This window comes from Microchirus variegatus, assembly GCF_963457635.1.
Source record: "Microchirus variegatus genome assembly, chromosome: 2".
Taxonomy (NCBI): domain Eukaryota; kingdom Metazoa; phylum Chordata; class Actinopteri; order Pleuronectiformes; family Soleidae; genus Microchirus; species Microchirus variegatus.
Genome location: NC_139803.1, coordinates 23,661,700 through 23,680,381, shown reverse-complemented (window position 1 = coordinate 23,680,381; position 18,682 = coordinate 23,661,700). Strand labels below are relative to the sequence as shown.

At 44.1% G+C, this 18,682-nt stretch overlaps 1 protein-coding gene across 1 annotated transcript in view; it reads left to right on the top strand.

Moving 5' to 3' along the window:
- LOC310944789 (insulin receptor substrate 1-B) overlaps positions 1–18,682 on the top strand; it is a 55,513-nt gene that overhangs the window by 10,057 nt on the left and 26,774 nt on the right. The window contains exons 2-3 of the mRNA XM_083910620.1: positions 11,273–11,574; positions 12,181–15,337. Coding sequence (XP_083766746.1) covers positions 11,273–11,574; positions 12,181–15,337 — 3,459 coding nt within the window. The remainder of the gene's footprint in view (positions 1–11,272; positions 11,575–12,180; positions 15,338–18,682) is intronic.

The following is an 18,682-nucleotide window of genomic DNA, read 5'->3' as shown; positions in this document are numbered from 1 at the left end:
CAAGAACTTCAGATTGAAGCTTTTAAGGCTTGTATTGCTACAGTAATCTATAGCCATGTTCTACTTCTACATAGGAACTCACTTGAGATGATGACGGACAATATGTGCATCCACTTCTATTTGACCTCTGACCTCATATCAGTGTAAAGATCCAAAACAAAAACAAAAAAGATCTCATGCGAGACATCTGTGTTTCTGCTAATGACGGATCTATAGGGTTTGGGTTTTTTCACATTACACATGTTGACTCTGGGGACTCTGACCTCACAGTCTCCAGAACCTTCTTGTCTGACTCAATAATCCAGAGACTGCGTGTTTACAAAGCGCCGAGTCCAAGATGGCTGCCAGCATGTCGAGGGCGTCTGAGGTGGCTGTGTGAGATCTTTAGCTTACTTGTTTTTTTTTCTTGTCTTGTCGAGGGACAACAAACGTTGGATGCGTCACCAGTAATTTCTTGCACTTGTGTGTGTGTGTGTATGTGTGTGTGTGTGTGCTCTTCTGGCTAACACGAACCACATGTGAAGTCAATCTCAGGCAGATGCTGGTGTTGGGGAAGCACTGTGTGTCCCCGAGTGTGGGCCCAGATTTGGGGGGGATTTCAGATGGTGGAGATGGATGAAGTGATAGGAAGTGGAGGATTTGGGAAAGGGGAACATGGGCACGCATGGCAGCCAGCAATAAGGTAGACGTTTTCTGCCTGCTGGTCCTGGGTGGCTCGCTGGCTTTCTCGCTCCGATACATGCTCGAAACAAAAAGAACACAGCTGTCTCCTATCTGTCCGCGCCAGGAACCCGGGGCGGTTAAAGGAGGCGGGTGTTATGGGGGCACAGTAGCAGGGGTGAACTGCTAGAAAATGGGGTTTTCGTCTTCAGAAGTCCCCGTGTAGTGTTTTGTGGTATTATGGCGCAGCTCAGCATGCTGGGGCAATGAGGTCAGATACTTGAGACAGAACCCAGTGAGAGTGGGTTCATTGCCAGAGTAGTTTCCCCCTGATTTACAGGCTGCATCACTTAACTACACCAAGTAAAAGGGTTTTATTATGGACTTGCTATAAATTTCAATCTTTCTTTTAGTTTTTTTCCCCAAAGAAAATACTTTTCATGTAAGTCAACTAAAACTGAGAGAAGACTGTGGTGAGTGCAAGACTGATTCATTGGTCAATGGATTAGCATACGTTGTGACTTGTTTATGTACATTTAATAATTTGCTGTTTTATGTTCTTAATATAAATAGTTCATACATTATTTTTATTCAAACTGTGTATATATATACTCTATGTATGCACGTGCACTGTACTAGATGGACAAAATGCAGATTGGAGAGCCAGACAATAAGTGTAATAAATCTTTTTAGGGTGTCCACGAGGTCTTACAAAGATACATTTTAGGAAAATCAAAGCCCTTAAAAAGTCTTAATCGCGACTTCCGGGTTCGAGACTGATGGAGTAGGACGCGCCTCTCTGAGCTCCTGCAACAACTTTAACAAAACTTTTTTAGGCACACTTTTGTATCTTTTTTCGGTGTGTGTTTTCCCCACCACCATATTTTCTACTCAACGCTGACCTTTTGCTGAACAAAATGCCTCCTCCAAAACTTAAACAACCACCGCGGCCTACTCCGCCCGCTGCATCCTCGTCTCTTAGTCTCTCCCCCTCCTGCCCGGACGGAGCTGCAGGCGGCACTGCTTGCCCCGACTTTAAGGCCGAGCTGCTCGCGTCACTTCGCGTCGAGATGGCGGCTATTTTCAAAACCGAGCTTCAAGCGGCGTTGACCGAGAATTTGTCAAACATCAAGACTGAGCTACGAGCCGTGAAGTCGGAATTATCTGACAGCATTACAAACATCCAGTCTGATGTTTGCGCTCTTAAGGGTACCGTTGGTGAAATGGAAACATCGCTTTCCTGCTGCACTGACGACATCACTAGCTTACAAGCGAAAGTGGAGCATCTGTCAACAGAACTGATAAGATTGGACAATAAATGTGAGGATTTGGAGGCAAGATCTCGGCGCAATAACATACGGCTAGTGGGAATTCCAGAGGACTTTTCCACCTCTTCTACTGCTACAGCTATTTCATCTCTACTCAAGGAGGCACTGAAGCTCGAGAAGGAGCCTCTCGTGGACCGCGCTCATCGCACTTTCCAGCCGAAGCCGAAACCCGGGGAGCGCCCCCGTCCCATAGTCGCTCGTCTCCACTATCATATGGACTGTGTGGACATACTACGCCGAGCCAGGGCTCAGCAACGGATCAAGATTGGTGACATGAGTTTCTCTATCTTCCCCGACCACACTCCGAGGACGGCTCGTGCCCGATCCGCCTTTAATGATGTCCGGCGCCAGCTCCGTGAGATACCGGGGATACGTTTTGGGCTGCTCTACCCGGCGCGCCTCCGGGTTACACACAACGGTGCAGAGAAGGAGTTTAAATCACCAGAAGAAGCCAGCGCATTCATCAGGTCGTTGGACGCGTAAGGGAAAAAAAGATACGCAACACTGATGTAGTGACTCACAGTTCATATTGACAGGTATTAATGTTTGATTTATATGGACGCGTTTCACGTCTTTATGGCCTGTGTCTTGTTTTCTTTTCTTTTTTCACTATTCAGTGGTTCTCACTTTAATTTGGATTTGATTAGTGCCTTGTTGCCAAATGTTGCTAGGTTTGCAGGAGCTCAAACCGAAGCCTTACTATTACTATTAGTCAAAAAACCGTAAGCGTTTGTTTTAGGGATCAACTCCTTGTGGAGTTAGCACTGGGTTCTCCATCGTTTGGGGATGGGGTCGTGGTAAGTGCTTTGGGGTGGGGGGAGGGGGGGGGGGAGGGGGTGTTGTGTTCTGCGAGTGTTTTTGTGCTTTTTCTGTGTTTTTGTTTTGTTTTGGTTTTTTTTGTTTTTTCTCTTCCTTTTGGGGGTCCACATTCAGTTTGTTTCTATGTTTAAGAACTTTATAAATGGCTTCTGATATCCCACATATTGGGTCTTCTGTGAGATTTTTGAGCTGGAATATTAGAGGCATGGGGAGTCCAATTAAGAGATCTAGAATTTTTGCACATTTGAAGCGTCTTAAAGCTGATCTAGTGTTTCTACAGGAAACCCACATGCGCACCAAAGATCAGGTCAGACTTAAATGTCCTTGGGTTTCTGAGGTATTTCATTCGAATTTCAATTCTAAAGCCAGGGGGGTTGCTATTTTAATTGGTAAGTCAATTCAGTTTTCAGCTTCTAAGATTATCTCAGACAAAAATGGCAGATACTTAATTGTTACAGGTACACTATTCCATGTTCCTATCGTATTAGTTAACATATATGCCCCAAATTTCGATGATCCGCATTTTATGAATAAGCTTTTTGAATGTCTTCCCTCATTGAATAACAATCTCCTTATAATTGGTGGGGACATGAATTGTGTAATCGATCCCAATTTAGATCGCTCTAACCCGCGAACCCTGACCCCATCATTAATGTCGAGGTCTCTTTCTGATTTCATGTCTAAAAATGGTTGCATTGATCCTTGGAGGTTTTACAACCCTCACATCAAGGAATATTCCTTCTTTTCACAGATGCATCAGTCTTTCTCTCGGATTGATTATTACTTTATAGATTCTAAACTAATTTCTAAAGTACTTACTGTTAACTACCACCCTATTGTTATTTCTGACCATGCCCCTCTTTCTTTGGACATTCAGTTTTCCTCACAACCTCGGTACCCAACACCTTGGAGGTTCAATGCTTTACTTCTTTCAGATGATAAGTTTAATACATTCATTGCAGCTAAGATTGAAGATTTTATTACTATAAATAAAAATGACACGGACCCAGTCTCATGCTCACTGCTCTGGGAATCGTTAAAAGCTTACCTTCGGGGACAAATAATCTCATACTCTGCCCATTTGAACAAGTCCCGTAAGGCCAAATTGCAAGAACTCTCTATTAATATAACTAAATTAGACCAACATCTTGCTACTTGCTTCTCTCCCAGTTTAGCTAAACAACGTGTTGAGCTACAGACTGAATTTGACTTGATCACCACTAATGATGCAGAGCGACTTCTCTTACGATCACGGGCCACATATTATGAACATGGTGACAAAGCAACCCGGCTTCTGGCTCACCAGCTACGTCGCCAGGCAGCCTCACGTATGATTCTCCAGGTAAAAGATTCTTCAGGCACATTGCATAGAGATCCCACCACCATTAATTCGGTTTTTCACTCATTCTATTCCTCTTTATATAAATCTGAGTCTCCACCCGACACTACTGAAATGAATTCATTCCTAGACCGCCTCAATTTCCCAGTGATTAACCCAGACTCTGCTAAAGAACTTGACTCACCATTAACGGTGGAAGAAATTATTCTCACTATGAGAAACATGCAAAATAATAAAGCTCCTGGCCCGGACGGATTCCCAGTTGAGTTTTTTAAAAAATTTCAGGATAAACTGTCCCCATTATTGCATGCTGTATATAAGGAATCACTACTACATGGCACTCTCCCTCCCACTTTAAGACAAGCCTCCATAAGTCTCCTCTTGAAAAAAGATAAGGATCCGGTTCTCTGCAGCTCCTACAGACCTCTCTCATTAATAAATGTGGATGCTAAGATTCTTGCGAAAGCTTTGGCCTATCGCCTAGAAAATATTGTACCAACTATTGTTTCACCTGAGCAAACTGGATTTGTTAAGGGGCGGCAGCTGTTTTTTAATGTCCGTACGCTTCTAAATATTATCTACTCGAAAACTAACACAGCAACACCTGAAGTAGTGATCTCGATTGATGCTGAAAAAGCGTTCGACAGGGTTGAATGGGACTATTTATTCACTGTACTGAAGAAATTTGGGCTGGGTAATGTTTTTATCTCGTGGATACGTCTCCTCTATACATCTCCACAAGCTATTATTTCCACCAATAATACACAGTCCAGTTTTTTCACTCTTGCCCGTGGCACTAGGCAGGGGTGTCCGTTATCGCCCCTATTGTTTGCACTAGCTATAGAGCCCTTGTCAATCTTTCTGAAGTCCTCTTCCATTTTTACTGGGATTTCACGATTGGGCACAGAATTTAAGTTATCATTGTATGCTGATGATTTATTGCTGTATGTCTCGGATCCTGTCCTTGCCATCCCAACAATCGTATCTACTTTTCAGAGATTTGGATCATTCTCAGGCTACAAAGTAAATATATCTAAGAGCGAATGCTACCTTGTCAATGCTTCGGCATCAATGCTCAAACAGTCTGACATCCCTTTTAAATTTACCCTGTCTGGTTTTAAGTATCTAGGGATCAATGTAACCAGAACCCTTAACTCTCTTTTTTCTGCTAATTTCCTGCCTTTAATGTCCAAAATTAAATCTGACCTCCAAAGATGGGGAAGCTTACCTCTATCGTTAATTGGAAGAATTAATGCAGTCAAAATGAACATTTTGCCCAAATTTCTATTTTTGTTCCAATGTCTACCACTTTTCCTCCCAAAGCAGTTCTTTAAAACAATTGATCAAACTATTTCTCACTTCCTTTGGTGTGGGAAGGCACCCAGGATCCGCAAGTCCACACTTCAGAGATGTAAATTCAATGGTGGATTGTCACTTCCAAATTTTCAATTTTATTATTGGGCAGCACATATCCACAAGATTTCATTTTGGTTCAAATCAGTTGATTTGCCATGGTGTAATTTAGAGGCACAGTCATGTGTTTCATCCTCCCTAACTGCTTTACTTACCTCTTCTATTCCATCCAACCTCTCTGGCTTTACAAATAACCAAGTTGTTCGCTCCACACTTAGAATTTGGTATCAATTTAGGAAGCACTTTAAATGTAAGTCAACATCTACCTTAGCTCCGTTATTGAGGAATCATTTATTTCGACCTGCGCTTACAGATTCAACCTTTTCTGTATGGCATAATAAGGGCCTGAAATGTTTTAAAGATTTTTACAAGGATGGTATTTTTCGCAGCTTTGCAGATGTCTCAGGAGAATTTAATCTCCCACCCTCTCATCTCTTTCGTTACTTTCAAATTAGACACTGCGCTAACGCTTTGTTTCCAGTTTTTCCTTCATTATCACCTGGTCTACAGTGGGAGGAGCTTCTAAGCCACAACCCACTTAAGAAGTCACTCATCTCTAAAGTTTATAATGACATCCTGTCTTTTGATTGCTCACCAGTTACCAAAGTCAAGGCTGCTTGGGAACAAGAGCTCGGTCTACACCTGGGAGATGACTGGTGGGACACTGCTCTTAAGAAAATTTACACTAGCTCAGCCTGCGCTCGTCTCACACTAATACAGTTTAAAGTATTGTTTAGAGTCCATTATTCCAAAACTCGACTGTCACAAATCTATCCCAGTATCTCTGACAATTGCGACAAATGCCATGCTTCACCTTGCAATTTAACTCATATGTTTTACTCCTGTTCGTTACTTTCTCGTTTTTGGCAGAATTATTTTGATACCATGTCAAAAATACTCTCTTTGACCATTAAAGTCTCCCCTCATGTCGCCATATTCGGGCTCCCGGAAGACCACAACCGGTTTACCTCTAACCAATTACATATTTTAGCTTTTACTTCCTTACTGGCGAGACGCCATCTTCTTCTCCATTGGAAGTCAACTAAAGCGCCTTCTAGCACTCAGTGGCTCAATGATACCATGTCTTTTCTGAAGCTGGAGAAGATCAGATATTCAGTGAAAGGTAACTCTGATAAATTTTATAACAACTGGCTTCCCTTTTTAACATTCTTTCACTCTCTTCAGTCTATGCCTCCTGATTGATGGACCCTCACCTCCTTTCTTTCTTTTTATCATTATTATTATTATTATTATGTATGTCTGTTTTTTTATTTTTTATTTTTTTATTCATTTATTTATTTTCCTTTTCTTCTGTCTTTTGGATTCCCTTGTATTTATGGTTACACCCTGTAGCTTAGACACACTATTCAGTTTTTACATACAAGTATCCTCAATTGTTATTGTTACTTTATTTTAACTTATTTTTTCTATTAGTATTTGCACATTGTGTGTTGCCGGATTATGTTCCTATTGGGCCACATAGATAAAAATAGAAAATATCCTAGGAGGCAGACCGTATACCTCACTCTTCATTCATTATGATGCACAGTATTTGTATTGTATCGTCATGTCTACATTTCCAATTATCATGTGGATGTGATGTAATATTCAATGTAATTATAACATTGTTTGCTGTGCTTATGTGCCTTACCTCCTAATAAAAATATTAAAAAAAAAAAAAAAAAAAGTCTTAATCGCGATTTAATGAGGTATTAAATTTTGTCCACTGCAAAAAGTATGCACGAATGAATTTATTTTCATCCCCACGTTTGTTAAAAACAGGCTAATCGCAACCTTAAACTGATTTCTAAGTTAAATATGTGTTGCTGATTAGAGCTTGAAGTGGCAATAAGCTGCATATACCCTGTATCATAATGCCTGAAAATCAATTAAATAAAGTAAATGTTGCATCCTAGGAGTAAATTGTTTGTGCGTTGCTGTGCAGCTTTAAACCTTAAACACACCAGAATCTCGGTGTAGCGGTTTATGCTCTAGATCCAAATAACGGCGACATTATCCACTCTGTTTCTAAGGGAGGAGCTGTCACTATCTCGGCTGCCAACTCCTCGTCGCATGAAGACGGTAGTAGATACAACGCCACTTTTTATTTAAAATCACATTTGGAGACATTTGGGTTAGTTTACTGCCTCCTTATGTACAGTCTGCGATCTCCTGGGACGCAGCGAGAGCACAGCAAATAAATCTGCGTGAATAGCTCGACAGTGAAGCCCGTGTAGGTTGCCATTGTAGGCTGAGAGATTCATGTGTGGTCGTGGTCGCAGGGAAAGTAAACATGTGCGTCAATAAGCCAGTGTAAGTTGTTTTCATGGTTGCTAAATAGGGGAAAAAACTATTGAAACCTTTTTGGAAACTGTCGCCTCATGTGAACTCTTTGGCTCCTAATACGCACACTCCATCAAGGCGGCATGAACGTTGGCAGTTGGCACAATGTTCTGCTGCACACGTCGCACCTATTCAGCCAGAGCTCAACACAGATGCTTCATTACCTCCAGGTGTTCTCTGCTTTCATGCGCATCCGGCTTTTGCTCAGGGCCATTTTTGTGGTTTTTTTCTGAGGGACCCTTATGTTGTATAGAGGTGGTGTTGTACTGCAGCAGCAGCAGCTGACCGGCTGATAACCTCTTTGTGAAGTGAAAAAAGGAAAGAAAAAGAAAACAAAAGGAGGCATCTCTGCTGAGCCCTCACTGAGCTTTCTCCCCCTAGGACAGCCCGGGAGAGATCTATAATTCATTCAGCTTCTAGCAGCAGCAGCAGCATCAGCCCCAACTTTATGTAACCATGAAGAAAGGTCTATGATGTTCGATAGATCAGGCTAATATCCCTGAGGGATTCTAGCAAAACCTCTTAAAGGGGTTGAGTGCTTTTGAGAGTTGCAGATAAGAGTCCACAGCCGCCGTGGTCCAGAGATCAAGGGTGTTTGCGTGTATGCAAGTGCTGCTGAGGGCACAGCTGAGGTTTAAGGCTGCACTGTACCCAGAACCAACAACATACTTGTGCTCTCCTCTCAACACACGCTGAATGGGTTGCAGTTTCACTCAATTTCACTCAAAGGGCAAGTTTTAAAGTACAGTTTTAGAATAAATAAAGTATGCAATTAGATTTTCTGAAATCCAAGTAATTCTTAAATAAACCTCCTTTACAAAGTCATTCTGTTGGTTCTTAATGGCTCTCTGATATCTTTGTGCAATCTCTCACAGTCTCATTCCCTCGGTCCCCCACAGAAAAAATCCCCAAACCACCCCTTCCTGTTGTAAATCTAAATCGAGGAGTCGAATGGGGATTCTCAAACACGGCTCCTTGCACACGGGGGGGAAAAGCTTTCGAACACAGAACAACCATGCATGGCCTTGAGTGAGTCATCTAATGTAGCAGGAGTGCCTCCACACAAACACACAGCCACCAGGCCGCAGCCTCCGTCGTTTTCTAGAAAACATCTATTCTGAGTTCCTTTCAAGTTGTGAGCAAGCCTCCAATTTTAAACCGGCGGAAGACGAAGACGCAGGGAGGCTCAGTTTTTCTTTTTCATTCGCAATAACAAGTAAAACATTGTTTTGGGAAGAGGATCTAGGGAAATATTTGTCACGGCCAGCAGCTGAGTTAACGTCGTGTTCCCACTGTGCATGCTGGGACTTTTCGTCTCCATATGGTTGCCATTGTCGGATTCACAGCAGAGGGAGTCACAGGGAGAAGAAGAACAACTACTTGTAGACATAATCGTGTGGTCAGTGGTGCACGGTGTTTGGGAACAGATTGGGCCAAAAGCAATACTTAGCTCTGTAAAATTGACATCACTCACTCAGTAACTACAATAATGCCAGATGTGGTATGTTAATAAGGCAGGTGCTAGGGTTCACATTAGTGTACAAAGAACTCCCTGTTTCTGTTGAAGGGAACAGGTGAGCACCTTTTTTTTGTGCAGGTTTGTGTCTTTAAGTCGTGTCACGATGTTGACTGAGTTGGTTTCGCAGAGCGATTGTTGTCGTCGTGCTCAGACAGATCCAAACCTGGCACCTGGACAGAGAAAACAAAGAAATGTGGTACATGAAACGAAAGGAAAGGAAAGGGGGCTTTACTTCAGGAACTTCTTAGGGTGGTTTCTTTTGAGTCGGAACAAGCTCCCAACCGAATGCATGAGTCACATCATGGTATTCATGTAACGCTGGGCCTTTTGGTCAAAAGATGTGGGGGTCGCTTGTGGCTTGGAGTACGAGCTTAGAGGTGAATGTATGACTTTTTTTTTTTTTTAAAAGCTGCTGAGAATGGGTTGCACAGAATGATAGAAATAAGGGGTAATACAGTGATTTTGATAGGTTGATAGGACACATGAGTGGTGACTTGTATGGGTCCCCAATAAAATGACTATTTCGCATTTTTTATACACTACCGTTCAAAAAAGTCACCTGTACAATTTTTTTTGTTTTCCATTAAAAGTCACACTTTAATTCATCAAAAGAGTTGCAAAATGAATAGAAAATATAGTCAAGACATTGACAAGATTAGAAATAATGATTTTTATTCAAAATAATAATTTTGCCCTTCAAACTTTGCAAAGAACCAGCAAAACTGTGTTTAGCTGTGCTATCTTAATTGCACAAGGGTTTTAAAGGCTTCTCTATTATCAGCCAATAGCCTTCTAACACGATTAGCAAACAATGTACCATTAGAACACTGGAGAGATGGTGGTCTTATATACACCTATGTTGATGGGCTTCTATACACCTATGTACATATTCCATTAAAAACCAGACGTTTACAGCTTTCCTTCAAAAATAAGGACATTTCTGTGTGACCCCAAACTTTTGAACTGTAGTGTATATTTATTTTATAGTTCTGAGTTCATTACAGACCAAACAGTTGACCAAATATTAAGTGCTTAAATAAGTCTTGTATGGCTCCCACCAGCTCAAATTTCAAGTCTCCAGAGCTTCCTCTCCTGTCTTTCATTGCCTCAGTTGTTCTTTACTGTCTGAATACAGAGCGCTCAACACAAAGGATGAATTGACCGGCAGTACTTAAAGACACTAGATTTTATTAGTTCACAAAGGCTGTTTATTGTCAGTGTAGCCATTCTTGAAAATAGCGCCTGAGGAGCTTTTTAAATACTTTTTTCCGCCTGTGAAATCTATGTTGGCGTTGTTTGGTGAGATTAACTTTTAAGTATTTTCCAAGGTGGTTCGCTTGTTTTCCACAACAGTTGCTTTACTTGGAGTCATCATTCTTGTGCAGGGTTTCAGTTGTCAACTGTTGCATGCTTGTTTTTTTTTTTCTTCCTTCCACACTGCTATGTGTGCTTGTGTCAGGATATGTGTGCACTTGACAAATGAGACCCCAGGTATGGAGCCTGCAGGTACAGTGAACCAGTCACACAAGCTGCTGCATGCACTGGCTGAACTTGGATGTTGTATGAAAATCTGTAAAAAGCCCAATATCAGCACAGATTATATAATAAAGGCACCTTGGCCTCCACCAACTAACGTAAATAGTGGTGGTTTTACGTGGTATGTCCCTTTGCGCACGTACCCATGAAGGTCATCTCAGTGCTTTGTTGCATCAGTTGCATATGTCAGTGTTTTTCATAAATGCTGCTCCGTAACACTTTAATTACCCCTCAATTTTTCCAGCCACAACCTTTTTTTTTCTTTTTCACCCAACAACCTTTTAATCTTCTTCTCTCCATTCTGTGTCCCCAAAGGTAAGAACCCAGCTGACAGTGAAACTGCAGGAGACTATGGCGTGCCCAGTCCTGGTCCTGCATTCAAAGAAGTGTGGCAGGTGAAGGTGTGGCCCAAAGGTCTTGGTCAAGCGAAGAATTTGGTGGGCATCTATCGCCTTTGCCTGACTGAAAAGACGGTCAACTTTGTCAAGCTCAACTCTGATGCTGCTGCCGTGGTGCTGCAGCTGATGAATGTCAGACGCTGCGGCCATTCAGAAAACTTCTTCTTTGTTGAGGTGGGACGCTCTGCCGTGACAGGCCCGGGCGAGTTCTGGATGCAGGTGAGCCTGTAATCTCACTGTTTCAGCCTTTGTTCCCGGCATAAATGTAAAGACCTTATAATCAACAGAGTGAAAAAAAATCCAATGTGGTGGAAACCCAACATTAAAGCAATCCCAAAAGGCAATTCCATAACTAAATATGCATCTTAATTTGGAATATTATTGAAATTCAAATACTTTTTTCTAGTGCTGGGCACGTGAATGGCGTGCTGGGCAAGTTAACGGCGTTAAAGGTGGTTAACGGTGTTAGTGGCGTCAACGTTAACCCACATTAACGCATGACGTGTTTCCATAACGACTGACCAAAAAAAGACGTGTGTGACGTCATGTTTACATGACTCCCGATTGTTAAAATTAATTTCTAAAGTAACGCTTAACAGTTTGACTGTAGGCGCACTAACGGTGCTAAAGGAGCTAGTACAGATAATGGTGCCTGGACTCCGGTGAGACATCATGGACACACGCCTTGCACCGTTAACGTGCCCAGCACTCATTTTTTCACAATAATCAAAATCAGCCAAAAGTAAGATTTAATTTATAAATTCATTCTCTTGAAGAAGTATGATTTAAGTTGACTATCTAAAGAGTTTTTGTGTCACATCATAGGTGGATGATTCAGTGGTGGCCCAGAACATGCATGAAACTTTGCTTGAGGCCATGAAGGCATTGAGTGAAGAGTTCCGCCAACGCAGCAAATCGCAATCCAACTCTGGCCCTGGAGGCGGCGCTACTGCCTCTAATCCCATCAGTGTTCCCTCACGCCGCCACCACCCAAACCCTCCTCCAAGCCAGGTGGGCTTTACCCGCCGGCCCCGAACCGAACCCCCTGGAGGCGTGAACAGCGGTGCCAATGGGGCCAACGCTTCTCCTACTCCGCGGGATATCTTCCCGAGGTCTCGCACTGCCAGTGATGGGGGTAAAAGTGAGGATGGCATGACCACGCCTCTCCAAGGACCGAGCTCCAATCCCTCCACCAACGGCTCATCCTCTAACACCCCAATCCTCAGGTCTAAGTCTGTTCGTTCAGTCCCCACCACAGCTGCTAAAACTCCTCTTGGGCTGATGCGCTCCATCTCAACCCCAGCGCCCTCCCCAGCCCAAAGCCTCTCATCCAGCTCTGGGCATGGCTCGGACTTTGGAGGTGTAACATCTGCTGGTACTGGTCCAAATTGTGGTACCTACAGTCGACTTCCTTCCAATCGTGCCTCGGTCTCAGGCTCTCCCAGTGACTATGGCTCCTCAGATGAGTACGGCTCTAGTCCTGGAGAACACACGCTCCTTCCCTCCCCAAGTCTCCCTGGAAGCTCTGTTGGTAGTGTCAGCAGCCAATCTCTTGGTGAGGAGGGAGCCAACTACATCCTGATGGGTCAGCGTAGTGGTGGAGGCAGTAATCAGGGGAACTTGACGTCCACTTCCCTCCCAGTACCAGGAACACCAACCTGTGTCTCCCAGTCCCATACCAGGAGAGTGCTCCGTCGCTCCTCCAGCCGTGAATGTGAAGCTGAACGTAGGCTGCTGAGCAAACGGGCCTCCTTACCTCCCATGACCCTGGAGAGGCTGGCCCCACATCAGCGGAGAGCTGAGGAACCAGCAGATGAAGATTCAGCTGATTATGCCATTATGTCGAGGAGCACTAGCCGGGAGTCTTTCGCTTCCAACTCCTCTTCAACACTGAGGGAATCTGTCCTGGGTCCTGGGTCAGCAGGGGGTGGAGGATACTTAGATGTGTCTGGGGAGTTCAGAAGTGAAGTGAGTGGTGGAGCAGGTGGTAATATAGATGTAGGTGTGGACAATGGGTATATGTCTATGCTGCCTGGTGTCACTCAGCCTCCAGCATCCTTGTCCCAGTCATTGGCCGTCTCTGTCCCAGACTTGGATTCTAAACCTGCTGATGATTACATGGCCATGACCCCTAACAACAGTGTGTCCCCTCCACAGCAAATACGACCTCCACCAGCCTCTGATGGCTATATGATCATGTCCCCGAATAGCAGCTGTTCTCCTGACCAACGCGGAGGTCTCTCTGGAGGGGTTTGGGTGGGCAGTGGTAGTGCAGACAGCAGGGCAGGGAGTGACTATATGAACATGTCTCCAATCAGTACACGTTCTGTAAATGGCAGCCCCCCACCTCCCGAACACACCAGCCATTTAGAATCCAGCTATCAACAGCAAGCTCCGAAAATGGTGTATTCTTACTATTCCCTTCCCCGGTCATACAAACATAACCCTTCTGCTGGACACTTTGAAGATGGGCCAGGACGAGGAAGAAGGCATAATGGGAGTTGTAGCAGGGGAATGGCTGGAAGTAAGACTATGGGAGGACGTCAGGAGCAAGCAGCAGCCGGCAACTCAGTGATAGGACGCCACCTGTCACTCTCCTCTTCCTCGTACTCCTCCAGCTCAGCCAGCAGTGAGAGCCTTGGGGAGAGTGAGGAGCGAACTGCACAGGCAGTGAACACCATGGCTGGGGGATCTCAGTCTAAAGACGGGAGTAAGCTCCAGCAGAGACGGGGCTCTGGTGGATTGTCCAAGCATAACAGCCATAGTAGAAACAGACCGGTGAGTCTGTTTGTTGACGTATCCAAGGCTAATACTCTTCCTCGAGTCCGTGAGAATCCTGCACTCCCCGAACCTAAGAGCCCTGGGGAGTATGTGAGCATTGAGTTTAAGGGGGAGAAGTGGAACCAGACTGGGACTGGAGGAGGCCGCGGCAGGGGTATCAGACATGGCTCAACACTGCCTCATTCCTCAAATGGCCAGAATCCTCAGCACAGGCCAACTTCTTGCCTAGGTAACTTTGTCCCTTTCTCCCGTAGCCCCTCTGCTCCTGTCACTCCCCCATCTGCATCTGAATATGTCAACATGGACCTGGGTCCTTCTCCATCCCCCTCACCTCTGTCTGTTACCCCGCTAGTTTTCCCATCTTTCCACACCCCTCCTACGCCTCCAACTCTTGCTCATGCCCCAAAAGCTTGCGACGAAGGTACTCCTGGCCCTCGTGAAGGGGCGGCTGAAGGAGCCGAGGCCCAAATAAGGAAAAGCAGAGAAAGCGCTCCAGTGGCGGCTGAGTCCCCTACATCCTGTGGGGACTATACAGAGATGGTCTTCAACTTGAATAGCAACAATGGCCCAAGGTCATCATCAAGTGTCTCCCCCAAAGCCCCCTCCCCCACTCGGACTGATCCTCCTGTTCCGGTACTGTCGCGTGGTCTCGACTTCCCCTTATCTAAGCCCGGACTTAATCCAGACCACGGGGCTAAAGTTATCCGTGCCGACCTCCAAGGACGCAGGCGACATTGCTCAGAAACCTTCCTGGCCTCGCCTTCCCTCCCCACTTCTACCTCTACATCCTCTTCGTCCACTGCCTCCCTATTTCCTGAACACACCCAAGCTGTGGCCCGTCGGCTGGGCTTTGAAAGCATGCTGTGGGGTAATGGTGCTGTGACTGACACCCCCAGTCAGTGCATCCCTCCTGGACAGCAGTCTCTTCCCACAAACACTCAGACCTCATCCACTGAGCAAGGTCTTAACTACATTGACTTGGACTTGGTCAACAAAGAGGGCCCCCATTTGGGCCTGGATGGACCTTCAGGTAGCCAGACCTCCTCCCGGCTCCTCTCTGTACTGGGTGGTCCTGGGATGGGGGGAGTGGGTGCAGCAGTTGGCAGCAGCAGTAGCTCTAGCCTCAACACTTACGCCAGCATTGACTTCTACAAATCAGAGGAGCTGCGGACACATCAGAATGGAAACAAGGAAGGAACGGGTAAGATTTGTCATTTTCTTTATAAAAAAACCCCAAAAGATATTCATTGAAGTCTTTTCAGTATCATGTCTAAGTTTAGCCTTCATATTAAATCACACTGATTTATTTCTATATTCATCTTGGGCCATTCTCTCTTTGTCTTGAGGAAAATACACTTTCAAGATAATCAAATGAAGCATAGTGTCCTTCCCATTCATACTTCACCTGGCGCCATATTAGAACGTTGACTTTAGTTGGATTTGTATGACTGTCCAGATACTACACAATATGAAAGATTAACTCCACTGACAATCTGTAAATTGGTTTTTCTGTCTGGAGTTTAGTGTACATCTAAAGGGAAGTTCATGTATTCTTTTTTATTTACCTGATGTGATTATGTTAGGTGTTGGAGGCCAGACAACCTATTGGAATAACAATCAACATCAATATACTGGAAATGACTATTGATCCTATTGAGGTCTCTTGAATGTTGTGTACGCATTCTCACCGCTGCACCTCGCCAACTCAGTTTTTCCTTTTTCCTATTTTGGGGCAGATGCATACAGTTTTTAAAATATATCTAGTATTTAGATTCCTGTTTTTCCATCTCACTGCAGTGCCACTCAGAAGTAAAACTTTGTACTCTGTTCGTTTAATTTGAACTTTGACCCTCTTTTCCATTGACCTGTCACATTAAGATAATTAAATGTGACAGGGTGAACCTAATGGAAAAGAAAACTGAACCCTATATGGACCAGAATTTTTTATTATTATTTAATTTCACTTCAGGAGTTTTTCATTGCCCGACTTTCTTTAAAAGTTACGATGTTGTTGTGAAGGAAAGTATGCAACCAATAAACATGGGGTTGTCAGGTTTGTAGGCTCGGCTGGGTATAAAAATACTGAGGACAAATTAAAGGAAAAACCGTAACTTGAGTGCCTTTAGTAATGCGTGTAGCAAGCTAATTGAACTCGACTGAACAGATTAACTGCATTCTTACGAAGGTCATTTCCCTCATTTGATGTTTTTTTGATGGTGATGGGGAAGCCTTAAATCCCCCAAAAGGCCCACTACAAACCTCCTCAAGAACATGTGGGACCTCATAAAGGACCGTCACAAGCTTAAAAACTGCTTGAACTTCCTCAAGGACCTTGACAGCCTTCTTACTGACACCTTAAACATCCTCAACAACCTCATCAATAACCTCATAAAGGAGCCTTGCAAACTTATACTGTGTGTCTGCTTTGTTATAACTGCTCTGTTGTTCTAGTAGTGAAGGTCAGTTGGGGCAGAGTACGACTTTTCGTTGTATTTACATTTTTTCCTTCCATGTGGGGTAATTTTGCAGCTGTGGGGTACCACCGCAGCTAAACAATGCCTCAACTAGGTCACTGTGAGACATTTCCTCATAGAAAAACATTCTCCTTGAGCCACTGTCTGCACCAAATTGGCCTGTTAAGAAATAGATGTCTGCAGTTTAGGCAGCGAGAGCAGCATTTAAATGGAGATGTGGATTTATAAGCTTCAGTAAAACACTCTGTAGTCTTACTTAACCGTCCACAGTGGGGCTCTTGTGATGAATGCATCCTGCCAAGCCTCGTTGTTTGCGTAGCCCCGCTAGCTTCCCTGTGATTTGCACTGTAGGTTGTGTTAGACTTGAAAACCCCCTGGGTTTCTGTGGTAAAACGTTTCATAGCTCTGCTCCACAGTGGGATGTCGTGAAGAAATTTTTTTTGAGGCATTAGCAGAAAATCATCATGGGATCTTGTGGCTGAGCACAACACTTGGGTTTTTCGGGATTCCACAGATGGAAATGGCCGCATCCATATACATACGTAGTGCTGTTGGTTTTTATTGTGGAGTGGAAGCGGTGGGGCGGTGGGTGTCGGTTGTATTTTAAATGGTAGTACTAGCAGTGTGGGACCATATGGGCCCTGGCTGCCGAGTACGTCAGCGAGGCAGCGTGTGGGGGAGAATGTTACACATTGGCTGTGAATGTTGAGATGAGGCCAGTGCTTCACTCACACAGCTCTCAAATGCCTCTGTACAGTGTTCCCCCTCCTTTCATCCCTCCATCTCACATCCCCCCTCTTTCCTCCTTCAATAAATGATCCTTTTGTTTGAGTGTTTTTTACCACAGTGGCTTGATGGGCCTCAGCAGGGCCAAGCCCCGGGACCAGTGGATTCTCCTCAAACTGTTTCCCTTTGCCGTCTATCATTTGTATAATTTGTATTCCTATTCTTATTATTCCCCCCGCCTCATCGTGGCCTGTCTTTCTGTCTTTGTTTTTCTCAAGTGCGCCTCCTTGTCCTCACACTTTTTCAGTCTTCACAATTTTAATCCTGGTCCAACATATCGGCAGATGGATACTTGAAATTCCTTCCCTCCCTTCTGTTCACTACACATACTATTGTTCAGCTTTCTTTTTTTTCTTCTTCTTCTCACCAAAAACCTCTCTTGTTTTCACGCCTCTCGTCCTCCTCCCTCTTCACATTGTGTTGCTTTCCGTCCTTTAAACGCTGGTGGAGGCTCTTAAAAATAGATTTTAGTCGTGCATGTGGACATTTTCTTCTTTTTGCCGTCGAGCAGTGTAAGAGAATCAGACATCATTGTGAACATGGCACAGTCACAGTTTACTGCAGAGGGAAAAATAGCATTTAAAAATGTTTTATTATCTTGTCTTTTTTATCCTGTGTGCTTTTTTGAATCACTTTGATCTGATGTAATGACAGGGATCTTCTTTCCCCCAACAGGCTCTGGCTTGTTTAGGGAAACAGTGTGTGTGTGTGTGTGTGTGTGTGTGTGTGTGTGTGTGTGTGTCACATACTTTTGGCAAAGAGGCCCATAGGCTAAATCTGAACATCAGGAGTGGGACATGTGCCAAAAACAATCCTGTTGGCCAGTGGTTACATACTTACGTAATGTGCAAAATTAACCTCTCGTGATTTAGATAATGAGGATAAAGCAGGGTGAGCCATTTCACTCCAAATAACCCCGTGAAAAATCCAAAGGGATTGTCATGTGACACACATTTAAAGGGTGTGTGTCTGCCGTAAAGGCTACTTTGTAGTGTGTGTGTGAGAGAGATGGCGTTTGTCATGTGATGGAGGGATGTGACCTTGAGCAGAACAGAACAGAGTGATCCACTTCTTTATTTTCGGGGTCAAATCAGGCACCACTCCCACAAGTCCAAGTCCATGAGAGAACTTTATTATTTGAGCTCTCGTCTACGAGCTAATGATTTTATTTCTTTACCATCTCGAGAGGGATATGTGCTGGTCTCAAAATAACCTGTTGGCTTTTAAAATCCCTGTCCTCAGACTTGATCCCGTTGTAGGACATTCATGCATATTTATCTAAAGTT